The sequence below is a fragment of the Scyliorhinus canicula genome, chromosome 8 (assembly GCF_902713615.1).
Source record: "Scyliorhinus canicula chromosome 8, sScyCan1.1, whole genome shotgun sequence".
Taxonomy (NCBI): domain Eukaryota; kingdom Metazoa; phylum Chordata; class Chondrichthyes; order Carcharhiniformes; family Scyliorhinidae; genus Scyliorhinus; species Scyliorhinus canicula.
The window spans coordinates 148,055,765-148,080,070 of NC_052153.1; the positions used below are offsets into that span (position 1 = coordinate 148,055,765).

The 24,306-nt window shown below is 46.0% G+C and overlaps 1 protein-coding gene across 3 annotated transcripts in view; it reads right to left on the reverse strand.

Moving 5' to 3' along the window:
- msh3 (mutS homolog 3 (E. coli)) overlaps positions 1-24,306 on the reverse strand; it is a 378,564-nt gene that overhangs the window by 148,577 nt on the left and 205,681 nt on the right. Inside the window, exons 20-21 of one of the 3 annotated variants that reach the window (XM_038805384.1) lie at positions 12,094-12,251; positions 5,382-5,457 (exon numbers count right to left, since the gene is read on the reverse strand). In XM_038805384.1, the coding sequence (XP_038661312.1) occupies positions 5,388-5,457; positions 12,094-12,251 (228 nt within the window). In that variant the 3' untranslated portion in view covers positions 5,382-5,387. Of the gene's footprint in view, positions 1-2,498; positions 2,661-5,381; positions 5,458-12,093; positions 12,252-24,306 lie in introns of those variants that run through there. The other 2 variants (XM_038805385.1, XM_038805383.1) reach the window with 2 other exon arrangements.

The following is a 24,306-nucleotide window of genomic DNA, read 5'->3' on the forward strand; positions in this document are numbered from 1 at the left end:
ACATAGAGGGCAAGACTGTTCCCTTCCCATTGAACTTTCTATATTCCTTATGGCTCCAGAGACCATCCCCCAAGAACCCAATATGTGATAAAAGCCCCAAGTCCAACTTCCATTCCGTGTGTTGTGTCCGACCCACCTCCAACATCAGATCTACCATGTGCAGTGCATGATCAGAAATATAAAGGGTAAAGTCAACTTAGTCCAGATGACCACAGGCTGCTTTCCCCTCTCAGGAGAGAGCTGACGGGTGGTGATTTAACCGGAGGATGACCATACCTCAGGCGAAGGGCAGGGTTGAGAAGGCAGGCCTTCATGAATAACCTCAGCCAGTACGGGAATTGAACCCACGCTGTTGGCCTTGCTTTGCATCACACCAGCTGGCTACTAAACCGCCCCTTATCAGAAATAACCACTGCCGAATATTCCGCCTTTTTCCTACAATGACAAAGAAGTCTATCCTCATGGACACCTTGTGCACCGGGGGGAAAAAATTAGAACTCTGTACTACCAGGGTGCATAAACTGCCATGGATCCACCCCTCCTGCTTTGCCATGAATGCAGATAACTCCCTCGCCACCCGCAAGGGGGCAGCGACTTTGGCAGAGGGCAATCCTGCTTCAGGTCCAGCACACAATTAAAATACCCCCCCTAAAATCAGTTTGTGCTCATCTAAATCCAATATTCTGGACAACAACCGTCTTGTAAACCTTACATCGTCCCAATTTGGGGGGTATACGATCACTAACATCACCGTCATCCCCTTCATGGTGCCTGCAACTATCACGTACCGACTCCCTTGATTAGCCAAGATCATACCGACTTGGAAATGGGCCCTTTTGTTGACTACTCTGCGGGCCGTGCTATCAAAGCCTCAATCAATGACCTGGCTCATCCAGGCCTTCTGTAACCTGGTCAGGTCCAGCACCCGCAAGTCAGTCTCCTGTAAGTACACCACATTCCAGGTGACTAACCCTGTCAGGGGTCTCTCAGCCCCCAATCCTCGCCCTTGAGTCAGCCATTTCCACCATGATACATCATCTCCTCTGTACAAATTCATGGGTCCCAGGCCCAAGATGGCCACCAACCCCACCCCAAGGATGAGACAAAGAAAATCTCCCAGTCACTGCTAGCTGTCCTCTCCTCCTCTCTCCACAACCCCTCCCTCCCACCCCCCTCCTTCTCCACCCAGCATCGCTTCACTCTGCCCATCCAGCCCCAAGCTAGTAGACTACCTTCTACCTCAACTAACCCCATCCCCCCCCCCCCCCCCCCCAACAAACTAGACTCATTGTGCTTCACCACAACTGGCCTAATGAGTCACAGTCCCACCCACCACACCACTCCCGTCCACTAGCTACTCCTGCTTGCCAGTGAGATGGACCCCACCCAGGACCTCCCTCCACAAACCAACCAAAAACACCAGCTTAATCCCTCCTAGCCCATCCAACCGGATATTGAACTCGATGATCAGCCATGATCATAATGAATGGCAGAGCAGGCTCGAAGGGCCTCCTCCAGCTTCGGGCCCTGGCATCCTAACTATCGTCCTCTTCCCCTACCTGTACCCTATCAAACACCCCTTTACAAACCCAACGTCCAAGAACAAATAATAATAAGAAACATTAACACATGGTTAACTCTTCCCCCCCCCCCCCAAACCATCTCTCCTAAACAAAGTCCACATCCGCCCTCCTCAGACCAGTCCCTTCTCTCTGTTGAAGGCTTCTGCCTACTGCGGCCTATCAAAGAAATGATTCTTCTAATCCATCATTACTCTCAATTGCGCCGGGTATGCCACCCGAACTGCACGCCTTTGTGGTAAATCACCGCCTACGTTGCAAAGAGGCCTTGTGGCAGGCCTCTTTGCCAGCTCAGTTCCAATATCCTGGCAGATGCGCACCATGTGCCCATCCAGTCAATGTTGCGACTCCTCTTTTCCCACTCCAGGACACTCACTCCCTCCTCTGGAACCTAGGAAAGCGGATAATCACCCTCAGTGGCACGTTCGGCCATGGCAACGCCACAACGGAGGCTAAACGGGAAAACAATCCTAACCCCTCCATTCACAAGACGTTACACAACCAGACTAGTTTCCTGCGTCCTGAAACAACACAGTTTTACAGGCAAAACTTACGTTACTGCTTCAACATGCAGCTGCAAGATTACATTTTCAATTTTCATGGGGTTTAAAACAGAGGAAGAACCAGCCAAATGTGGAGCTTGACACGAGTCTGAGGTTCTGCAGCTTGGAAACAGACATTACCTTATTGGTATCTCTTCAAAAGCAGCACCATTCCTCTCATTAATCCCAATGGTTTTTCTTTTCTTTTATGGTAGCAAGCACAATCATTCACAGATCAACCCAATAGTCCAGAAAAGCTTTGCTCCTTCCTCATTCTAATCTCAAACCCTGATCCGTGCTCACTTTAGTCACGGGTCAGAATCCTTCTCTACTGCATTTCCAAAGGTCCAGTAAAATATCCAGAGTGCCTTTATTTTTTTTTACAATATACAGGAATCAAAACAGGGTTCTGCGGCCCATGTGCTGGCAATCGAGGAAAATGCAGCAATCCTTTAGCCTGGTAGCTCAGTCAGCCAGCCACCCCACCTCTTCTCATCCTGTAACATCCATCCCTTCTTCTTAAAAACTCATTCCTTTGCTAAAATGAATGAAAAGTGCAATGTTTACAAGAGTAACTGTAATTAATTTACTGCGGGAGTGCTTCGCGCTAGTTACAATGCGACACTGCTGTCATAGTTTTAATCACAAGACAGTTACTGATTTAATATAAATTCATAAGAAATGTTTACTGCATATAGCAAATTGATTATGCAATGAGAAGGAATTATTTTATAATTGCTTTTTATGACTGAATCAATAATTTATGACAGAATCAATAATTTATCTAATCTACACAGCAATGCAATCAGAAAACAAAGACCTGAAGTTGAATTTGTCAAAGCAGTCATTCTACAGTACTGGAAATGCGCCATGGCAACGGAACTGCTTTTCCCTTCTACAGGTTTCTGAGCTTCATTGTTGGCAGTGTCAACATGGATTCAAGTACATGGTGCCTATTTTTCAATAAACTGCATCTGGGACGAACTCTCGATTTGTGCTTCTTCCCTGGCAAACTTGTGGTTGTGGGTTGTCACCCATCCATATTTAATATTCATATAAATAAAACCCATCCATAAGTGACCAATCATTATTACTTCAGCAATATCAATTAGGGTCCTACAGCAAGCACAAGTAATATAATCAAACTTTATACATACCAAAACACCAATGATACAAATAACTTATGCAGTGTCAATATTCTAAACGAGAGAGGCCATGATATTCTGAGGTACAGGAACCCGGCTTAGCTGTTTACACAGAATTTTATGCCTAGCGGGCTGGGGTGTGGGGGTTTACCATGCCCATCACCCTCCTGCTACCACTGGCTTTCCACCAGAGGGGGGAAATGGGGCACTGCGCCACCATGTGCAGTATACAGCAGGGGCTGTTTAGCTCACAGGACTAATCGCTGGCTTTGAAAGCAGACCAAGGCAAGCCAGCAGCACGGTTCGATTCCCGTAACAGCCTCCCCGAACAGGCGGCGGAATGTGGCGACTAGGGGCTTTTCACAGTAACTTCATTGAAGCCTACTCGTGACAATAAGCAATTTTCATATCCTGGCAGCTTCCCTGCAGGCTTGATGTAGGAGGCAATTCCCTCCTGATCAGACATCCTGTGGTCCAAGGAGGACTTTTCTTTGGCAATTGCCACCTCAGCTGTAAGACCCTGCACCCCTCCGCCTCGGCAATTGCCACCTCAGCTTAAGACCCTATCCCCGCCGCCTCGGCAATTGCCACCTCAGCTGTAAGACCCTGCCCCCCGCCGCCTCGGCAATTGCCACCTCAGCTGTAAGACCCTGCCCTCCGCCGCCTCGGCAATTGCCACCTCAGCTGTAAGACCCTGCCCCCCTCCGTCTCGGCAATTGCCACCTCAGCTTAAGACCCTATCCCCGCCGCCTCGGTAATTGCAACCTCAGCTGCAAGACCCTGCCCCCCGCTGCCTCGGCAATTGCCACCTCAGCTGTAAGACCCTGCCCCCCGCTGCCTCGACAATTGCCACCTCAGCTGTAAGACCCTGCCTGCCCCCCCCCCCCCCCCCCCCGTCGCCTCGGCAATTGCAACCTCAGCTGTAAGACCCTGCACCCCCCCCCCCCCCCCCCCCGGCAATTGCCACCTCAGCTGTAAGACACCAACCCCCCCCCCCCCCCCCCCCCCTCAAAATAAATCTTTATCTCACCAGGACCCGTCTGATTGCCATTGCCGAGTCCTGGCCTGACTTTCCTTCACTCTGGGCTCTGGTAACAGCACCTCAACTTTTGTCTTGCCACTCTACAGCCTTCTGGATTCAATATCAAGTTCAACAACTTTAGATAATAATCTCTGCCTCATCTTGCTCCATTTTTTTTATTTCTTTAACCCTTCATGTTGCAGTCAGATGACTGCTATCTTCCCTTTGGTCTTCCTGTCGCCCATCCTTCTTCCTCCTCTTCGTCCTCCACCCACGCTTCAACGGGCTTAAAAACACTTATATTTCAATCTTCCTACAGTTCTGATGAAAGGTCATTGACTTGAAAGGTTAACACTTTCTCTCCACAGATGCTGCCTCACCCGAGGAATTTGAAAACATTGATGAGAATTTAAAAATGAGGTGTCACTCAACCAGTGATCACAGAGGTGAACAGATCTAGTGAGAGTTAGGATACAGTAAGTTGAGTTTTGAATAAGCTTATTTACATAGGGTGAAAGGTCCTTGAGGATGTGCGCAACATAACTAGTACAACAATAATGAAATAAAAGAGTACATGTCAAAGGGAACAGTGAAGAAACATACCGATTGTGAAGCAAAACTATAAGAACGTTGTACATCTGCCAATAAAATTGTCATGTTCATCAAGGAAAGTCAACGAGATGGACAGTATGAATGAGTTCAAGAGGCAATTAGATGTATAAAGAGAGAGAGGCTTTCCTCAGTGCTGTTCTAGTCTGCACTGTGAGCTGGTGAGTGAGAGTGTTTAAAGGGTTAATATCTATCCAAAGTCTACATTTTTTTCTTTAATGTAGCAATTAAGTAAAAATTACTAATCAAATTAGAGGTTAAGTTTTATTCTAATCTTAAAACAGCCCTTTAAGAGCAGCAATAGCTACTTAATTAGCCAGCTAGCTTAAACAGGTTTTTCAGAATATAGGAACAGACCTTCCTCAATGCTGCCTCGTCTACCCTCCGCACTGTGTTGGGTGTATTGCACAGAGAATAAAGTGGGGTTTTGGTGAGAGAGGAAGTTTAGTGAAGAGGGCCAGGATATGCTACTTTATTTTTCTACCTTCTTTCAGCCTCCAGTAGCTGTCTCTTCCTTTGGTACAATGGAAAACGCTGATCGGTGAGTAACTGTCAAGTTGCTGAAATTGTAATAAAAGCTTTTAAAGTTATGGTAATTGATTAAGGTGTATCATATTCTGAAGGTTTAAAAACAATACTAATCGGTGGTAACATTAATAAACTAGTTAAACAAGGAAAGATAAATGAGTGAAGAATATAAGTAGGCAACTAATTAAAACAAATTAAGGATGGCAGGAGGTGATGTGCCACGGTTGCTGCATGTGGGAACTCCTGGATGCCAGTGAGATTCAGGACAAACATATCTGCAGTAAGTGTTTGCAGCTCAAGGAGCTTTGGTTCAGAGTCATTGAGCTGGAGACTGAGCTGCAGAAGTTGCAACATAGCAGGGATGGAGAAAGTTACCTGGATGCTTTCTGCCAGCTGGCAGTTAAATTACTACGGTAGGGTCCTCTGATTTGGTCAGGGACAAGAGGGTGCAACTGTGCAAGAGGCAGGTAAGAATATCCAGATGGCAGGAGTAGAGGTGATTTAGACTTTGCAATTGTCCAATAGGTTTGAGGTTCTCACAGCCATTCAAATGCAGTGGGAGGTGTTATATTGTATTCCTATTCCTGGTAGCATGTTGTATTACTTGGTTAAAGTAATATCTGTCGTTACTGGTTGCAGATGATCTTGAAGAATACAAGAGTGTTCGATGTAAAGTTAACAAATTTGTTAAGTAATGACAAAACTAATAAATGAGTTTGACACTCTACTGAGCTAATTCTAGAAATAAAGTAATGAAAACTAACTGTACAAACTGTATCTGAACGACACAGTGGCTAGGCTGTGATCTGACTCTGCTACACGACTGCTATCTAACTAACCCTCTGTGGAAAGAGACCAAGAGCCTCTGGGAGCTCGGTTATATAGTGTGGTTTAGTGGTGCCCTCTAGTGTTAGTGCCACAGCTAAGTGTTGTAATTAACCCTTTAGTTGCATGTCTGTTTACATATCATTACCAGTGGAAAGCAAAAAAGAATGTTGTGGTAGTAGGGGAAAGTATATTGAGGGGGATTGACAATGTTCTTTGCAGTTAGGGCAGCACGGTGGTGCAGTGGTTAGCACTGCGGCCTCACGGTGCCGAGGTCCCAGGTTTGATCCCGGCTCTGGGCCACTGTCCGTGTGGAGTTTGCACATTCTCCCCGTGTTTGCATGGGTTTCACCCCCACAACCCAAAAGATGTGTAGGGTAGGTGGATTGGCCATACTAAATTGCCCCTTAATTGGAAAAAAATTAATTAGGTATTCTAAATTTATTTTATTTTATTTTATGTTTTTTTTAAATGTTCTTTGCAGCAAAGAGCTGTATTGTCTACCCAGTGCCAGGTTTTGGGACATCTGATGGGGGCTAGAGAGGAAGTTGAGGGGGAGAATCCAGCTGGCGTGGTCCATGTAGCTACCTCGGTAGAACTAGGAAAGGGGTTCTGCACAGTAGGTGGAGTTAGATATTAAGTTAGCAAGCAGATCCACAAAGGTAATAATATCTTTCCAAGGGCCGGCAAAGACTCGATGGGCAAAATGGCCTCCCTTCTGCACTGTAAATTCTATGATTCTACAGTACACTGTTCCTTCCTCCAAATCACTAATATATATTATGAAGAGCTGCTATCCCAGCCTTGATCCCTGTGGCACTCCACTGGTTACTACCCTTCAACCTGAGAAATGACCGCTTATCGCTATTCGCTGCTTCCTGTTAGTTAGCCAATCCTCTATCCAATCTCCCGTAGCACAGTGGTTAGCACAGCAGCCTACGGCACTGAGGACCCGGCTTCGAATCCCGGGCCTGGGTCACCGTCCGTGAGGAGTTTGCACATTCTCCTCATGTCTGCGCGGGTTTCACCCCCACAATCCAAAGGTGTGCAGGTTAGGTGGATTGGCCACACTAAATTGCCCCTTAATTGGGGAAACAAATAATTGGTCACTCTAAAATTAAAAAAATTACCTTCAACACCATGAGCTCCTATCTCGTGTAGTAACCTTTTGTGCGGCACCTTATCAAATGCTTGTTCAATATCCAAATATACAACCTCGACTGGTTCTCGATCTAGTCTGGCTACTACCATCTCAAAGAACTCTAGCAAATTTGTCAGACATTATTTCCCCTTCATGAAACCATACTGACTCTGCTCGATCAGATTATTACTTTCCAAATGCACTATTATTCTCTCCTTAATAATTGATTCTATTATTTTTCCAATAAACAAATTAGATAAGACTGTAGTTGCCTGCTTTTGCCTCCTTCCCTTTTTGATAAGGGGTACCACATTGGCAGTTGTCCAATCCTTTGGCACAGTTCCAGAATCCAAGGATGTTTGGAAATTGACTATCAATGTCGTGATTACGACTCTGTGGTTTCTTACAGGCTTGGGCTGAGCCATACCAGGCTGTGATGCAGTCAGGTAGGATGCTTTCTATGGTGAATCTGTTAAAATTGGTAAAAGTCAACGTGGGCATGCCGAATTTCCTTATTTTCCTGAGGACATATAGGCGCTGTTGTGATTTCTATTTTTTAATACTGTAAAAATTTAGTGTCCCCAATTCATTTATTTTTCAATTAAGGGGCCATTTAGCCTGTTCAATCCACCTACCTTGCACATCTTTGGGTTGTGGAGACGAAACCCACGCAAACACAGGGAGAATGTGCAAACTCCACACGGACAGTGACCCAGAGCCGGGATTGAACCTGCGACTCGGCGCAGTGAAGCAGCAGGGCTAACCCAGTGCACCACCGTGCTGCCCTGCTGTTGTGATTTCTTAGTCGTAGGGTCAATATGGGTGGACCAGGACAGATTGTTGGTAATATGCACACCTAGGAATTTGAAGCTGTCAACCATCCCCACCTCGGCATTATTGATGCAGACAGGAGTGTGTACGATACTTCGCTTCCTGAAGTCAACGACCAGCTCCTTGACAGAGTGGATGCCGAGAGAATATTTCCTCTTGTGGGAGAACCTGCTACTAGGGGTCACTGTCTTAAATGAACAACCTCTTATTTTTATACAGAAATGAGGCTGACTTGTTTTCTCTCAGAGGGTAAAGTGTCTTTGGAATACACTGCTTCCAATGCAGCGGAAGCAGAGTCTTTGAATATTTCTGAGATAGTAGATGGATTCTTTAAAAACAAGAGGGTGAAAGGTCATCGGCAGTATGCATGATTGTATTGAATGGCGCTGCAGGCTTTAGGAGCCGAATGACCTACTCCTAAATTGTATTTCTACAGACAAGAGATTGAGTGTTAAGATGAGATAGCAAGAAAGTGGAACTGATGTATAAGGAACAGATTTGTTTAGATATAATAGTTCTCTACTGTTCCTAAAAGATTATTAGTGATAAATGGGATCAGACTTAGGAGGATACCATCAATGACACACTAATTATCAGTGGAGCAAACATACTGACTATTCCTGCAATTATGGCATTTTAACTGAAGCAATGGAACACATGGCTCACATCAGGATATTAAAGCATTTTAGACTTTGATAAGATATCTACATTAACGCATGCAGATTATACTGTGTGTATATAATAACAATATTCATCATGTCTTCTTGATTATTGCAATCTTTAAAATAAATTTGAAAACCTGTAGCATTCACAAAACTGATAACTAGAATCCCACATATGAAAATGAAAATCGCTTATTGTCACGAGTAGGCTTCAATGAAGTTACTGTGAAAAGCCCCTAGTCGCCACATTCCGGCGCCTGTCCGGGGAGGCTGGTACGGGAATTGAACCGTGCTGCTGGCCTGCTTGGTCTGCTTTAAAAGCCAGCGATTTAGTTCAGTGAGCTAAACCAGCCCCTTTATATTATTTTTACAGAATTATTTTTACAGAAAAGGGAGAACGGAATCCCCCAATACTGCACAGGTTCGATTCCCGGCTGTGTCACTGTCTGTGCGGAGTCTGCACGTCCTCCCCGTGTGTGCGTGGGTTTCCTCCGGGTGCTCCGGTTTCCTCCCACAGTCCAAAGATGTGCGGGTTAGGTGGATTGGCCATGCTAAATTGCCCGTAGTGTCCTAAAAAGGTACGGTTAAGGGGGGGTTGTTGGGTTACGGGTATAGGGTGGATACGTGGGTTTGAGTAGGGTGATCATTGCTCGGCACAACATCGAGGGCTGAAGGGCCTGTTCTGTGCTGTACTGTTCTATGTTCTAAATACACTCCTGGTTTAGCTCAGTTGGTTTGTGATGCAGAACAAAAGCCAGCAGCGCAGGTTCAATTCCTGTACCAGCCAGGGTTATTCATGAAGGCCCTGCCTTCTCAACCTTGCCCCTCGCCTGAGGTGTGGTGATCCTCAGGTTAAATCACCACCAGTCAGCTCTCTCCCTCAAACTCTTGGCCAATTCAAGAATCCAAAAAAATGGATCTGCCCCCATTGCCACCGAACTCCTGAATAAAAATTGTGCAATCTGACACAAATTGTTTGCTACAATGTTTGGACAGTTATTTCTACTGCCTCACTGATCTGAAACAAAAGAAGGTTGCAGTTGGGTCACTGAATTTTTTGGAGAGCTGACGAAGGGAGTGGACAGGGACCTATGGACTTTCAGAGGTATTTGATAAAGTCCCACATAAGAGACAGTTAACCAAGGTAGAAGTCCACAGATTAAGGGCAAATGAAGGGGGCCAACGCCCTTGCTTTTGCTTCCCTAATCACACGCCGGAGAATCCTGCTCGGCTGGCGATTGGTAGCATCACCCAAAGCTGCAGACTGGCTCGCTGACCTCTCGGAATTTCTCCATCTGGAGAAGATTAAGTACGCCATCAGAGGGTCAGAGGAAGGCTTCCTGGATACTTGGGGGCAGTTCATCGACAAAATGTACATAGTTAGTCAAATGACGGACAAAACAAACCTTTCTGTAAAATAAAGCAAATTAGCGCGGCCAAGAAAAATGTAATGTATATAAGTAACAACTGTTTATAAATATGAGAAAAGCCAATAAAAAGATTTTCAGAAAAAAAAGATCAAGGACAAATTATTGACATGGCTGGGATAAACTGTTTTTCCCTGTTGGAGATTCTAAAACTAGGGTGCATCGGCTAAAAATTTGGGCTGGACCTTCAGAAGAGATGTTAGAAACACTTTTATACACCAAGGGTGGTGGAGATTTCAAAGTCTCTTCCACAAATAGCAATTAATGCTAGATCAGTTGTTAATTTAAATCCGAGATCGATTTTTGTTAAGCAAAGATATTAAAGGATTGGGGTAAAGGCAGGTATATGGAGTTAGGCCACAGATCAGCCATGATCTTAGAGTAGGCTTGGAAGCTGAATGGCCTACTCCCATTCCTGTGTGTGTATTAACACCGGAGTGGCTTCCATATCAGTCGGTGACAAGCAACATTCATACAAAATTACATAAGCCTTTTAGCAAACTCTGTTAAGTACCAAAAGGCAGGATCTTACATTCAATCCTGCATATTGTTATATTTCTAGACAAAAGGACTGAGTCAATACAAGCGATCTATAATTCCTAACATAAAGGCAGAAATCTCCTAACCAGCATTATAGCTCACAGACAATATAGCGTGACTTCTAAACACTGGAGGGACATTACAGGATACCGTTAAATATTCAGATACTGGTACACCAAGACGTTTCTAAGCTGCATGATAATGCTGCTGGCTCCCAACATGCGCCTTGAAGACCTCCCACCAGAAGAACCATATATTCTGGCTTTTCTCAGCAGGCAGCCTGAACATCTCTGGCACATTTATTTGCTACCGACTGTTGCTTCTGCAGCATCAACCTACTCTTTGTATATTCTGTTTCAAAATAGCAACAGGCATATCCCATACTTGCCAATATAATCAGTCTTCTGGATTTACTATAGTCCTCGTCAATAATTATGTAGAACCTAGTAACAAGCCTGTGCCCCCAGATGCAACTGCGTGAACAGATTCTTGTATGGTCCAAAGAAAATAGAGCCAATTCTTGTTGAGGCTCCACAGCTTCTAAGAACGGGACCGAGATTCCTCAAAATCATACCAGACTCACAGCAAAGGAGAAAGCTACAGCAAGGAGGAGGGGAGAGAAACCAATGCACACACCAGAAAGGTCTGGCCTGGATTTTAACCTTAATCTTGATTATATTGTTAGTGCACTGGTTAACAATTGAACTCCTTTATTTTAAAAAGTAAGGACTTTGTAAAATAAAAAGCACACAAGTGTCCACCAATCCTAATGTGTTAATGATACCACAGAGGATTTTCTCCCCAAATTCAGTTAATAATTTCCTTTTTCTCCAAGTGCATTAGTTTAAATTAATTATTTCAAAACAATCTGACTTGAGACCAAGTATCTGCATAGCAAGATAAAATGTTGGCACTGTTTTAGCACAGAAAGCAATTTCACAGAATCACAGAATTTAAATGCAGAAGGAGGCCATTAGGCACATCGAGTCTGCACTGGCTCTTGGAAAGGGCACCCTACTTAAGCCCACACTTCCACCCTATCCCCCTAACCCAGTAACCCCACCGAACCTTTTTGGACATGAAGGGCAATTTATCATGGCCAATCCACCTAACCTGCACATCTTTGGACTGCTATGGACTGTGAAAATTTAAAACATTTTAATGGCTATGCGAGATGAGGGAAATGGCAGAAATGAATTCTCATGCGAAGCATTTGCTTGTATTGAGAAATTAAAGTCATACCTTGTGTAAATGTTATCCACAATGCCAATCAGAGCTTCTTCTGCAGGAACATAGGACCCAATTTGTGCCATGACAGTGATCAGTGCCACTTGTCTAATATAAGAACTCTTTCCTCCCATGTTAGGCCCAGTAATAACCATCACTCTCTGTCCATCGCCCTGAAAAACAATACCCAACAAAATTAATGATCAGTATTTTATTATTCATTGAGTTGTTTTTGTCTTACCATGAAACATACAGACTGGACAGAACACCGTTCCGCATGCTCATATATAATCTGTTTGGAATAAGACTGCACATTTCCTTCTGAGGAATAGATTATCTCACATTCTTTCCTTCAGTTCATCATGGCTATGCCAGTTCTTTGAAATTTCTCCCTAATCTTTTTCTCAGAGTCCTACAATTGTTTTTTTTTTCCCAATTAAAATGTTATTGAATCTACATTTTGGGCAGCGCATTCCAGATTAGAACAACTCGCTGCATAAAATCCAATCCCCTCAGGACCAGTTTCCCCTCAGAGGCAAGTGCGCGGTTTACCAAAAGACAAAAAACATTGATGATAAGGGGAAAAGGGACAACATGGAACTAAAAGCAAACATACAAAAGTTCAAAAGATAGCATAGATCCCGGTGGCAGAGAGATGCAAAGTTGGACAAACAGTGATGAGACATTTTACAATTATATTAGTTCAAACAACGGATCAGGAGCAATGTAACCTGACCATAAAATTGCCAATGAAAATTAGGAAATAGCAGGTATGTTTCCTTTAAATGTTTTTATTGGGTTTCATACTTGGTATACTTACAAATGCACACACAGAGAAAACAAAAGAAAAAACAAAGGAAAAAAACAGCGGAAATATAAAAGAAACAAGAAACATTTCATAGCACATAGCAGTAGAGGAGGGGTGGGGGCTTTCTCTTCCCCTTCTTTTTTTAAAAAAAAAACAGAAGAAGCAAAATAAAACCGGGTGGAAGGGGCACCTGGGTGATTCCCCAGACGTCATTTGCATTTTTTGGTCGGTTTTCTTTTTTGTTCGTGTCCATTTGCCTCAGCTTCGGCCTTGGGTCGTTCCTTTTTCCTGTTCTTTCTCTCTTTCACCTTTCTGTGCTTCTTGTGGTCGTTGTAGTTTCCTGCACTCTCCCCCCAGTTTGTGTTTCCTCCTCTTTCCTCACTTCTGGCTCCCCTCTGTTGTTCTCCTTCCCTCGTCCTCCCTCCCTCCCTGCCCCCATCCCACCCTTCCCTACCCCACTGCCTCCCCTCCCATCCCCTTCTTCTCTGCTACACCCCTTTCTTTTCTGCCGTATGTGTGATGGAACCATCAATTCACCAGACACGTGTTTCCGATATGAATCTAGGCTTTAATCGACTTACTTCAGAGCCAGCCTGTTACCCGTTGATGAACTCTTAGTGAACACAGGCTGACTCTGGACAAGGGTACTTATACAGCAGCACTAAGGGGAGGAGTCGTGGGCGGAGCCAAGGGCGGAGCCAAGGGTGGAGCCCAGTACAAGTTCCTGAGTACTCCCAGAGCTACTCCCCCTAGTGGTTGGAGAGCGCTACTGTGCTTACAAAGACAGTGTGAATTATCGTATCATATATTACATTCACCACATCCACCCCCTGCAAAAAAAAAAATCAAGTCCGGCAGGGGTGGTGGTCTACAACGTCAGTCTGTCCGATGGTCAAATTGTCCGCTGTGATCTGCGGAGCACCGGGGTTGCAGCCTCTTGCGGTGGCTAGATGGGTGTTGTGTGCTGGGGTACGATGGCGGACTCCAGGGAAGGTTGTATCCGAGCTTCATACTCTCCTGGTTCGACCGGGGACTGGGGGCGCTGGGCGCTGGCCGGCGCGCGGAACTGGTGGAGCGAGCTCGTGGGCACGGGCGCGCAAGGGGGCAGCAGCATAGGGTGTAGGGTGAGAGGTCCTTCTATGGGAGTAGAGGGGGCGCTGGATCCGGCGGGTGCCATATCCCGGAGCCGTGTCCTGACGGCCGTCAGGGAACTCGACGAATGCGTACTGGGAATTGCAGTGGAGCAGACGCACCTTTTCAACAAGGGGGTCGCGTTTGTGCGCCCTGACGTGTTTCCTCAGAAGTACGGGGCCCGGCGTCCTCAGCCATGCCGGAAGTGAGACCCCCGTGGTAGTGCCCCTGGAAAAAATGAAGAGCCTCTCGTGAAGGGCTGACTCTGGACAAGGTACTTATACAGCAGCACTAGGGGGAGGAGTCATCGGCGGAGCCCAGTACAAGCTACTGAGTACTCCCAGAGCTACTCCCCCTAGTGGTTGGATAGCGCTACTGCGCTTACAAAGACAGTGTGAATTATCATATCATATATTACATTCACCACAATGTGGCTACTCCTTCTTGCTCCCCCCCCCCCCCCCCCCCCCCCCCCCAACCCCAGTCCTCCCTCACATCTATCATGTTTTGGTTACTTGTCCCTGGGTCTTTGCTACATGTTTATTTGTTTGTTGGCCATAAACAGGTCCCAGAAGAGTCAGGTGAATGACTCCCAATATTGAGGAAGCCATCTTTTGACCCTTGGATGGCAAATTGGATTTTTTCCACTTGGAGAAATTCCAATAGGTCGGACAGCCAGTGTGCAGCTTTAGGTGGTGCTGCTGACCGCCAGGCAAGCAGGATTCTACAGTGGGCGATCAGGGACACAAAGGCAAGGGCCTGTTTCCTGCCACTCAGTCAGTTCTATATCCATCTTGCTACTATCCCTCTTTCCCTCTTACTCCATGAACTTTAGCTTTGCTCACATCTCAGTTGTATGGCACGGTAATCTCAACAGCACTGCTCTCATCAACCCTCTCCGTTACCTCTACAAAAAACTCCAGCGAGTTGAAACATATTTTCCTTCAATAAATCTGCTAGCTTGCCTTAATTAACCCATAGTTGTCCATTAACTTTGTCCCAAATTATTTCTAGAAGCTTCCCCAAAGTTAAACCGTCTCCCCTGTAGTTATGAAATGTTCTTCGACGGGGGAGGGGACTGAAAGCCGAAGCAGTTGGAAGTTGGAGAGATGTAGAGGGAGAAGGCAGCTCTCGGTAGCACAGTTGCTTCACAGCTCCAGGGTCCCAGGTTCGATTCCTGGCTTGGGACACTGTTTGTGCGGAGTCTGCACGTTCCCCCTGTGTCTTCCTGGGTTTACTCCGGGTGCTCCGGATTCCTCCCACAATCCAAGGATGTGCAGGTTAGGTGGATTAGCCACACTAAATTGCCCTTAATGTCCATAAAAAAAAGTTAATTGGGATTACTGGGTTACGGGGTTAGGGTGGAGGCGTGGGTTTATGTAGGGTGCTCTTTCCAAGGGCCAGTGCAGACTAATTCGGCCGAGTGGCCTCATTTTGCACTGTAAATTCTGTGATTTCTCTTAGCTTTGCTATAAGAAAAAACATACCACGAGTAATGAGTAGCTAGTTGAGACTAGAGCAATGAAGAAGTTTCCAAGAAGCCGGAGGTTCAAGATACTAGAACAAAGATCCGTTCAGTGAAGACAGACAGGGTTGAGAGGAAGGCCGAGACTCCAGAAAGACATCTGAAGTAGTTTTCAGATGTGGCATTTTACTAGTCTGTGGAACGGGAGTTAAAATACCTATGGAAATTAGTGGATGGATCAGAGTTTGTGTAGTAGCCCGTAAGACAAAGAAACCTTAAAGAGATTGGTGTGAAACCCTGGATTTGATTAAAGGTGAAGCAGAAGCCTTGTTTGAAACTGTCATTTTGAAACTGACAGGGCAGCACGGTAGCATGGTGGTTAGCATAAATGCTTCACAGCTCCAGGGTCCCAGGTTCGGTTCCCGGTTGGGTCACTGTCTGTGCGGAGTCTGCACGTCCTCCCCGTGTGTGCGTGGGTTTCCTCCGGGTGCTCCGGTTTCCTCCCACAGTCCAAAGATGTGCGGGTTAGGTGGATTGGCCATGCTAAATTGCCCGTAGTGTCCTAAACAGTAAGGTTAAGGGGGGGGGGGGGTTGTCGGGTTACGGGTATAGGGTGGATACGTGGGTTTGAGTAGGGTGATCATTGTTCGCCACAACATCGCGGGCCGAAGGGCCTGTTCTGTGCTGTTCTATTTGTAAAACCTGCACTGGAGTTTGGAATGCAAATCGCCAAGGGAAGGAATTATTGAGAGCTCTGTTTAAAGTGTGTTTTTGGGAGTGGAGCTTTTAAACTTTCATGTAACAATTATTTAGGGAATTTGGAGGAGGAAACCAGAGACACTAAATTGGGTTCAGAGTGCAGTGTGTATTTGACCATGATCGTCATTGTGTGCTTTAAAGGGACGTTTTGTGTGAATGAGACTTTGTGATCCATGTTGATCTTTAAATCTGTGTGTGTTTGTTAATCTAAAGGGGTACTGTAATCCAAATTTTTCATGTTCCAAAAAAAATTAATTCTTGTCGTTATAACTAATTAGCGATCCTGTGTTTTTGTTCCTTCACATTTTATAAAAATAAAGGTTACACAGTTTTGAGCCAGGCTTCCAATCCGGAATTTTCTCATCCGATTGTAACACCAGTCCTAAATTTTCAACTGATCTCGTCAAACTGGTTTGTTTGATTAACTCCATGAGAGCTCCAGACTTATGTATTTTCATTGCTTCACATCTGCCATCTGTTTCTATTCAGTAACTGTTAAATATATTTGAAAACTGAAATGAAATGAAAATCGCTTATTGTCACGAGTAGGCTTCGATGAAGTTACTGTGAAAAGCCCCTAGTCGCCACATTCTGGCGCCTGTCCGGGGAGGCTGGTACGGGAATCGAACCGTGCTGCTGGCCTGCTTTGAAAGCCAGCGATTTAGCCTTGCGAGCTAAACCAGTATTTAATAACTTTGCCATTACAAAATGTGTATCAATTGATCGAATGAGTTTGCATACTATTTATTCTGGTTTACAATAAAACCACCAATGGCACATTGTGACCAACATACTAAATAATTATTATTATTATTATTGTCACAGGAAGGCTTACATTAACACTGCAATGAAGTTACCATGATAAGCCCCTAGTCGTCACATTCCGGCGCCTGTTTGAGTACACTGAGGGAGAATTCAGAATGTTCAAATTACTTAACAGCACATCTTTCAGGACTTGTGGGAGGAAACCGGAGCACCCGGAGAAAACCCACACAGGCAAAGGGAAAACATGCAGACTCCACACAGACAGTGACCGAAGCGGGAAATCGTACCTGGGACCCTGGCGCTGTGAAGCAACAGTGCTAACCACTGTGCTACGTGATTACATTTCTATGTCAGGTGACCGTGGTTTCTCCTATTGAAGCTGCCTTTTACAACAATGGGGCAAATACAAGCAGCGGAAAGGGGGCATTTTCAGGTTGGACGGCAGTAATGTTGCACGTTTTACTTGAGTGTATTACGCGTTTATTGGAGTGTATTAACACGCCTCCGTTTAAAGGCCGTGTGCTTAACACTACTACAGCTCTGTGTATGTAATTCTGCTCGGAGTCGCCAGGTGCCGTATTTAGACACCTCACAAGTATATCAAGGACAGGTTCAAAGTAATAAAATTGTACACCGATTAGTAAGTTCAAACGATTAATATTTATTATAACCAATATAATAAATACACATGCATACGCTAAAGACTAATACTTATTTCTACTATTAAACGACTAAATACTTATCTAAGTAGGAACCAGCAAGGTCAGGGGACAAGGCCTTTGATCCTTTCTGGACTGCACCTTCTGTTCCCTAATAGTCGGCTAGAGTATAAGCAATGCCTGGGTCACGTAGCGAGCGTCGTTTTGGCACTTAGTGAACGATGGCTGGTGCTCAACGGCCGGTGATGAAAGACAGGATCTGGAGGCTGGGGTCGGAGTCAGAATGCAACAGAGCCGGAGCAAAACAGCAGATCTGGGCCGGAGTCAACAGAACGGACCATGTGCGGGGTCTACTTTTATAGGTCCCCCAAAGTCCGTGCCTCTTCGGGGCGGGCCTTTACCTGCCATGTATCGATTGGGTCATTTCCCAATCGATATCGTACAAATCCCCCAATCTGAGGGTCTCTTCTCGATGGGTGGGGCGGTCTCTATGGTGCTTTGTGATGGATACTTCTGGTGCCGTTTCGTCTGGGCGTCCACTCAAAGTATCCATTCAAACTCAAATGTTTCTATTGTGTGGGCCCAGATCTGGATCACCTCATTACTATGCAAATCGTTGTTGCCATTTACACCTTAAGCTGAGATCCTGCACCTGGCCATAAACTGGTTTTGTACGTGCAGAATGCTAATTAGCCTTCTGCAAACTGCTTGTCCTGCTAAGACTGTTTTCTCCCTGCAGCCTTAGCAGTTCTCCATTTTGGTAGCCCAGTGTCCATCTTAGGTGGCTACAGTAACCAGTGGAGTGCCACAAGGAACCGTACAGGGACTGCAGCTCTTCGCAATATATATTAATGATTTGGAGGAATGAACAGAGTGGATTGTGACCAAATCAGCGGATGATACAAAGGTGGGAGGGAAGGCAGGTTGTAAGGAAGATATAAATAGTTTACAGAGAGATATTGACAGGTTAAACGAGAAGGCAGAAAATTGGCAAGTTAAATTCATTGTGGGAAAATGTGAGATTGTTCATATTGGAAGAAGAACGAGAAGGTGGATTATTATTTAAATAGAGAGAGACTGCAGAAAGTTGGAGTACAAAAGGAACTTGGGGTCCTTGCTCATGAAGCCCAGAAAGCTAGCATACAGTTGCAGAAGGTAATAGGGAAAACAAATGGAATGCTGTTTTTTATTTCAAGGTATAAAAGTAAAGAGCTGTTGCTGCAACTGTACAAGGTACTAGTGAGGCCACATTTAGAATACAGTGTACAGTTTTGGTCCCCTTATTTAAGGAAAGAGATATTTAAATTCTCATTGGAGGCAGGACAGAGGAGGTTTACTAGGATATAGAGGGACTGCCATATGAGGAAAGATTAAACAGCTTGGATCTGAAGTCGTTGGAGTTCAAAAGTGAGAGGTGATAGGATTGAGATATAATGGCTGGGATTCTCCCATTTGGCGGCAGAATGTCCACACCGTCGGAAACGCCGTTGCGTTTCACGACATGAATGGGCCGCTGGGAGTTCCGATTCTGGCCCCTACAGGTCACTCCAGCCTCCCACCCTGGCGCGAACTGTGCGCCGCGGGATCCACGCATGCGCAGTGGCGCTGACCCGCGCATGCGCGGTGGCCTCCCTCACGTGCCGGCCCTGACATAACATGGTGCGGGAGTTCAGGGGCCGGCGTGGAAGAAAATAGGCCCGTGTTGCGAGATGCCGGCCCACCGATCGGTGGGCCCCGATCGCGGGCCAGGCCCAGCGGAGGCCCCCCAACCCTGCGTGCAGAGTTCCCACCAGCTGCAACCAGATGTGGACGGCGGCGATGGGACTCAGCCTTTTTAGAGCAGCCATTCCTGGGCCGAGAAGCAGCAGCCCGGCCGCATTAGCGGCCCGCGACCGGTGCCGCACCAAATGCGCCGGTGCCAATTCTCCGCTCCGTGGAAAATCACGTGCCGGCGTCGGGGCAGCGTGGCCCGGTTGCGGGGATTCTCCAGCCCGGCCCTGGGCTGGGAGAATCCCACCCAAGATTCTTAGGGGGGTTAAACAGGGTAAATGTTGGGAGGATCTTTCCACTCGTTGAAGAGTGTAGGATGAGAGGGCATAGTCTTAGAATAAGGAGGTCCTCATTTAAGACTGATTCGAGTAAGAATTTCTTCTCTCAATGAATGGTCAATCTTTGGAATTTTTTACCCCAGGAGGCAGAGTGCTTAAACATTTTCAAGGTGGAGATCAATAGGTTTTTAATCAGTCGGAATTAAGGGTCACCATGATGTGGAGATGCCGGCGTTGGACTGGGGTGAGCACAGTAAGAAGTCTTACAACACCAGGTTAAAGTCCAACAGGTTTGTTTCAAACACGAGCTTTCGGAGCACGGCTCCTTCTTCAGGTGAATCACCTGAAGAAGGAGCCGTGCTCCGAAAGCTCGTGTTTGAAACAAACCTGTTGGACTTTAACCTGGTGTTGTAAGACTTCTTACGGAATTAAGGGTTACAGTGGACTTCGTGAGTGTTAGATCAGCCATGATCGTATTAAATGGCAGAATGGGCTCGAAGGGCTGAATGGCCTATTCCTGTTCCTATTTCTTATGGTCTTATGATCTGACAAATGACTTCAGAAGACCTCGAACAGAACACCAGGCAGAACATTACAGATGCGCTCCTAGAGTTTGCATCATCCAAGTTGCTGCATGCCTCACTACAGTTAAATTGTTCTGAATTTGTAATTATGGGCGTATTGTGATTAGCGTGGAAGTTTAACAACTTCTACATACCGTGGATAAAGTAGCCAGTTTTTTAAGCAGTGTGTTAGAGCAACTGTGCCTGAGAATTAAACTCCACTATCATCTCCACACATATCTGGACAAACAGATATCAAATAACCATTCATTTATTTGGTAGAAAATACAGATATAAGTGGCTATACAGTGCTGAAAATAGGTTGATCACACTTGTGCTGAAGCCAAATTTTTCATTAAGTGTTCAATGACATATCAGGAAGGGAGGAGTTAGCTCCGTGTTTCCAGTCATTCAGTTGTTTTGTTCTCAAATGTATTCACTGACCTTAACCCTTCCCACTGACCTGCGCTTTTAAAAAAATAACAGGTTTGACGCCATGTCTAATAATTTCCACAAACACAAATGAAGAATCAAAGCATGTGAGGTTTCCAATAGCCGCAGTTGTCTTTTTTTCTTTAAAAATATAGGCAACCATCCCTGTAGTCGTGTGTGCCTGGCATTGAAATGATACTTGCATCACAATTAACTCGGTTGAGAAGTTATTACTACTCAGTATTTTCCTGACTATATTCTCTGGATAATTTGCTAACTATTTACAGCAGTTGGAGTAAGAAATATGATTTTATTCAGACGGTATTATTTTCCAATCTTCCCGCAAAAATCAAATCCATATATATATTTTTTTAATCCTTCCAATGGATACAAATTAAAAAGGTGCAAGTAGAACTTCCACCATTGTCTCAAGTTAATACACATTGTGTCATAACAACCGTGAACGTACAATAATTCTCCAAACATCACCACTCTTTCTTTTGGCAATGATCTTACAACTTCTAGTTTACAATTTCAACACATTTGGACAGTAAGAAGTCTTACAACACCAGGTTAAAGTCCAACAGGTTTGTTTCAAACACGAGCTTTCGGAGCACGGCTCCGAAAGCTCGTGTTTGAAACAAACCTGTTGGACTTTAACCTGGTGTTGTAAGACTTCTTACTGTGCTCACCCCAGTCCAACGCCGGCATCTCCACATCATGAACACATTTGGAAGCAGTTCTTTCCTACTTTAACCATATTTCATAATTTTTGAATATTTGCATCAGTTCTCCTTTTAACCTTTTCTGTACTCAAGTTCCAGTTCCCTAGTCTCTTATAGTTACAGCCTCTTGTACCGATACCAATTTGTTGAATCTGTTTTTTCCCTCCACATGTTCCAGAGCACTGATGCCCTCCCCTGAAGTATATCCAAAACTCAGTGGTGTTCTTAACTATAGCCGAACTGACTTCCGGTGACGGTCATGGAGGGGTAGGTCGCACATTTGATAGCTCCTGCCTGTGACGGACTTTTGGACTTTTTCACCCGTTATTTTCCGGATTTTATGGGTGAATCGGTGGAGTGAGACGTTGAGGAGAAATACCCCTCCAGTGCAAGGAGAATTGGACCAGAAGTGGCCGTGTAAGAAGACAAAGTTCTACAAGAAAGACACGAGCAGAGCTGGCAACGCGGGAAGACATGGTGGAGAAGCAGGGCCGTGAGAAGATGGCACAGTGGTCGACAGAGCAGCTGGTGAAGTTTTTTGAAGATTGCTTCGCCAAGCTTAACAAGGACCCGATCAAGGCTTCGACTGAACAGGTGGCGCAGAATCAAGAAATCCTTGGACGTGCGATCCAGGAGCTGGAGAAAAAGGTGTCCAAGCACGAGGAATACATCACCATGCTGGAGACCAAAGGTAGAGGTGATGAATGACCGCCAGAAAATAATGCAGAAGAAGCTGGAGGACTTGGAGAACAAGTCCAGGAGGCAGAATCTGAGAATCGTCGGCCTCCCTGAGGGCAGTGAGGAATCGGATGCGAGGGCCTATGTGACGAACATGCTGGAGAAGTTGATGGGGATGAGGCGTTCCCTCGGCCCCTGGAAGTGGATAGAGCGCACAGAACCCTCGCGAAGAAGCCCTGAGCGAACGAGCTGCCGAGGGCGATGGTGGTACGTATGCACCGATTCCTGAACAAGGAACACGTTCAGCGGTGGACCAAGAAAGAACACAGCCACAGGTGGGAGAATTGTAAGTTGCACATTTATCAAGACCTGGACGGGGATTTGGCCAAGAGGCAAGCCGGGTTTAATTGGGCAAAATCAGCCCTCTTGAAGAAGGGGGTGAAATTCAGGATGTTGTACCCAGCGCGTCTGTGGATTACATATGAGGACCAGGCTGATTACATGGAATGTTAGAGGACTGAACGGGCCGGTCAAGAGGGTTCGAGTGTTCACGCAATTGATGGGGCTGAAGGCGGACGTGGTAATGTTACAATGCCTGTGGAAGTAGTTGAGTCGGAAACATTAAGGACCTTCAAGCGGCTATTGGATAGGTACATCGATTATGGTAGAATGATGGGGGTGTAGATTAATTTGTTCTTAATCTAGGACAAAAGTTGGATACAACATTGTGTGCCGAGGGGCCTGTTCTCTGCTGTATTTTCTATGAACTAAGAGACACACCTAAAGGTTACAGACCAGACTAGACATTGGGAAAGGGGTGGGTTGGCCAAGTATTCCACTCAGGACTGGACTCAAAGACCAGGGGGATAGCGATTTTGATTAATAAACTGGTGGCATTCGAGTCAGGGAGAATTGTGTCAGACACAGGGGGCAGGTGCATAATGGTGAGTGGGAAACTGGAAGGGGTGCGTGTGGTACTTGTGACCATATATGCTCCGAATTGGGACAATGTGGAATTTATGAGGCGGGTGTTAGGCAAGATCCCAGACTCAAAGTCACATAACTTGATCATGGGGGGAGATTTTAACACAGTCATTGATCCGGAATTGGACCAGTCAAAATCTAGGACAGGGAGGGTGCCAGCAAAGGAATTGAAGGGCTTTATGGAACAGACGGGGCGGCGGCGGCGGGGGAAAGAGAGAGAGAGAGAGAGAGAGAGAGAGAGAGAGAGGAGGAAAGAGAAAGTAGACCCATGGGAGGTTTGCACCGCCGAGGACGAAAGAGTTTTCTTTTTTCTCCCGTGTCCACAAGGTATACTCTCCCATCAACTTTTTTGTTCTGATCAATGCTCTTAATACCGGCGGTGGCGGATACTGAGTACTCGGCAATCGCAGTGTCGGATCATTGCCCCACATTGGGTGGATCTACGGGTTAGTTTGGAGAGAGGACAACGCCCGCGATGGAGGCTGGATGTGGGGGGTGTTAGCGGACTAAGCGGTCTGTGGGCAGGTGAACAAGTCCATCCAGAACTCCCTGGAAAAAAATGATACGGGGGAGGTCTCTGCAGCAACAGTTTGGGAAGCTTTGAAGGCAGCGGTCAGAGGGGAATTAATCTCTATACGAGCCCACAGAGAAAATTTGGAACGGGCTGAGAGGGATAGGTTAGTTGAGGAGATACTCCAAGTGGACAGGAGATACTCGGAGGCTGTGGACGGGGGCGACTGAAGGAGCGGCGGAGGTTACAGGTGGAGTTTGGGCTGTTGACTACAGGGAAGGTGGTGGAACAGCTGAGGAAGGCAAGGGGGGGAAATCTATGTGTATGGGAAAATGGCAAGCAGAATGTTAGCGAACCAGCTCAGAAAAAAGGAGGCGGCTAGGGAGATAGGGACAGTAAAGAGTAGAGGTGGGATCACGGTCCTGGACCCAGTGGGGGTGAATGAGGTGTTTAAGGACTTTTACAACAAATGATACGAGTCGGAACCCCCGGCTGGGGTGGAGGGGATGAGGCAGTTTTTGGGTCAGTTGAGGTTCCTGAGGGTGGAGGAGGACCTGGGGGAGGGGCTGGGAGCCCCAATTGAAATGGAGGAAATAATTGAGTGGCTGGAGGGCATGTAGTCGGGCAAGGCCCCGGGGCCAGACGGCTACCCGGTGGAATTCTATAAGACGTTTTCAAAAATATTGGGCCCACTGCTGGT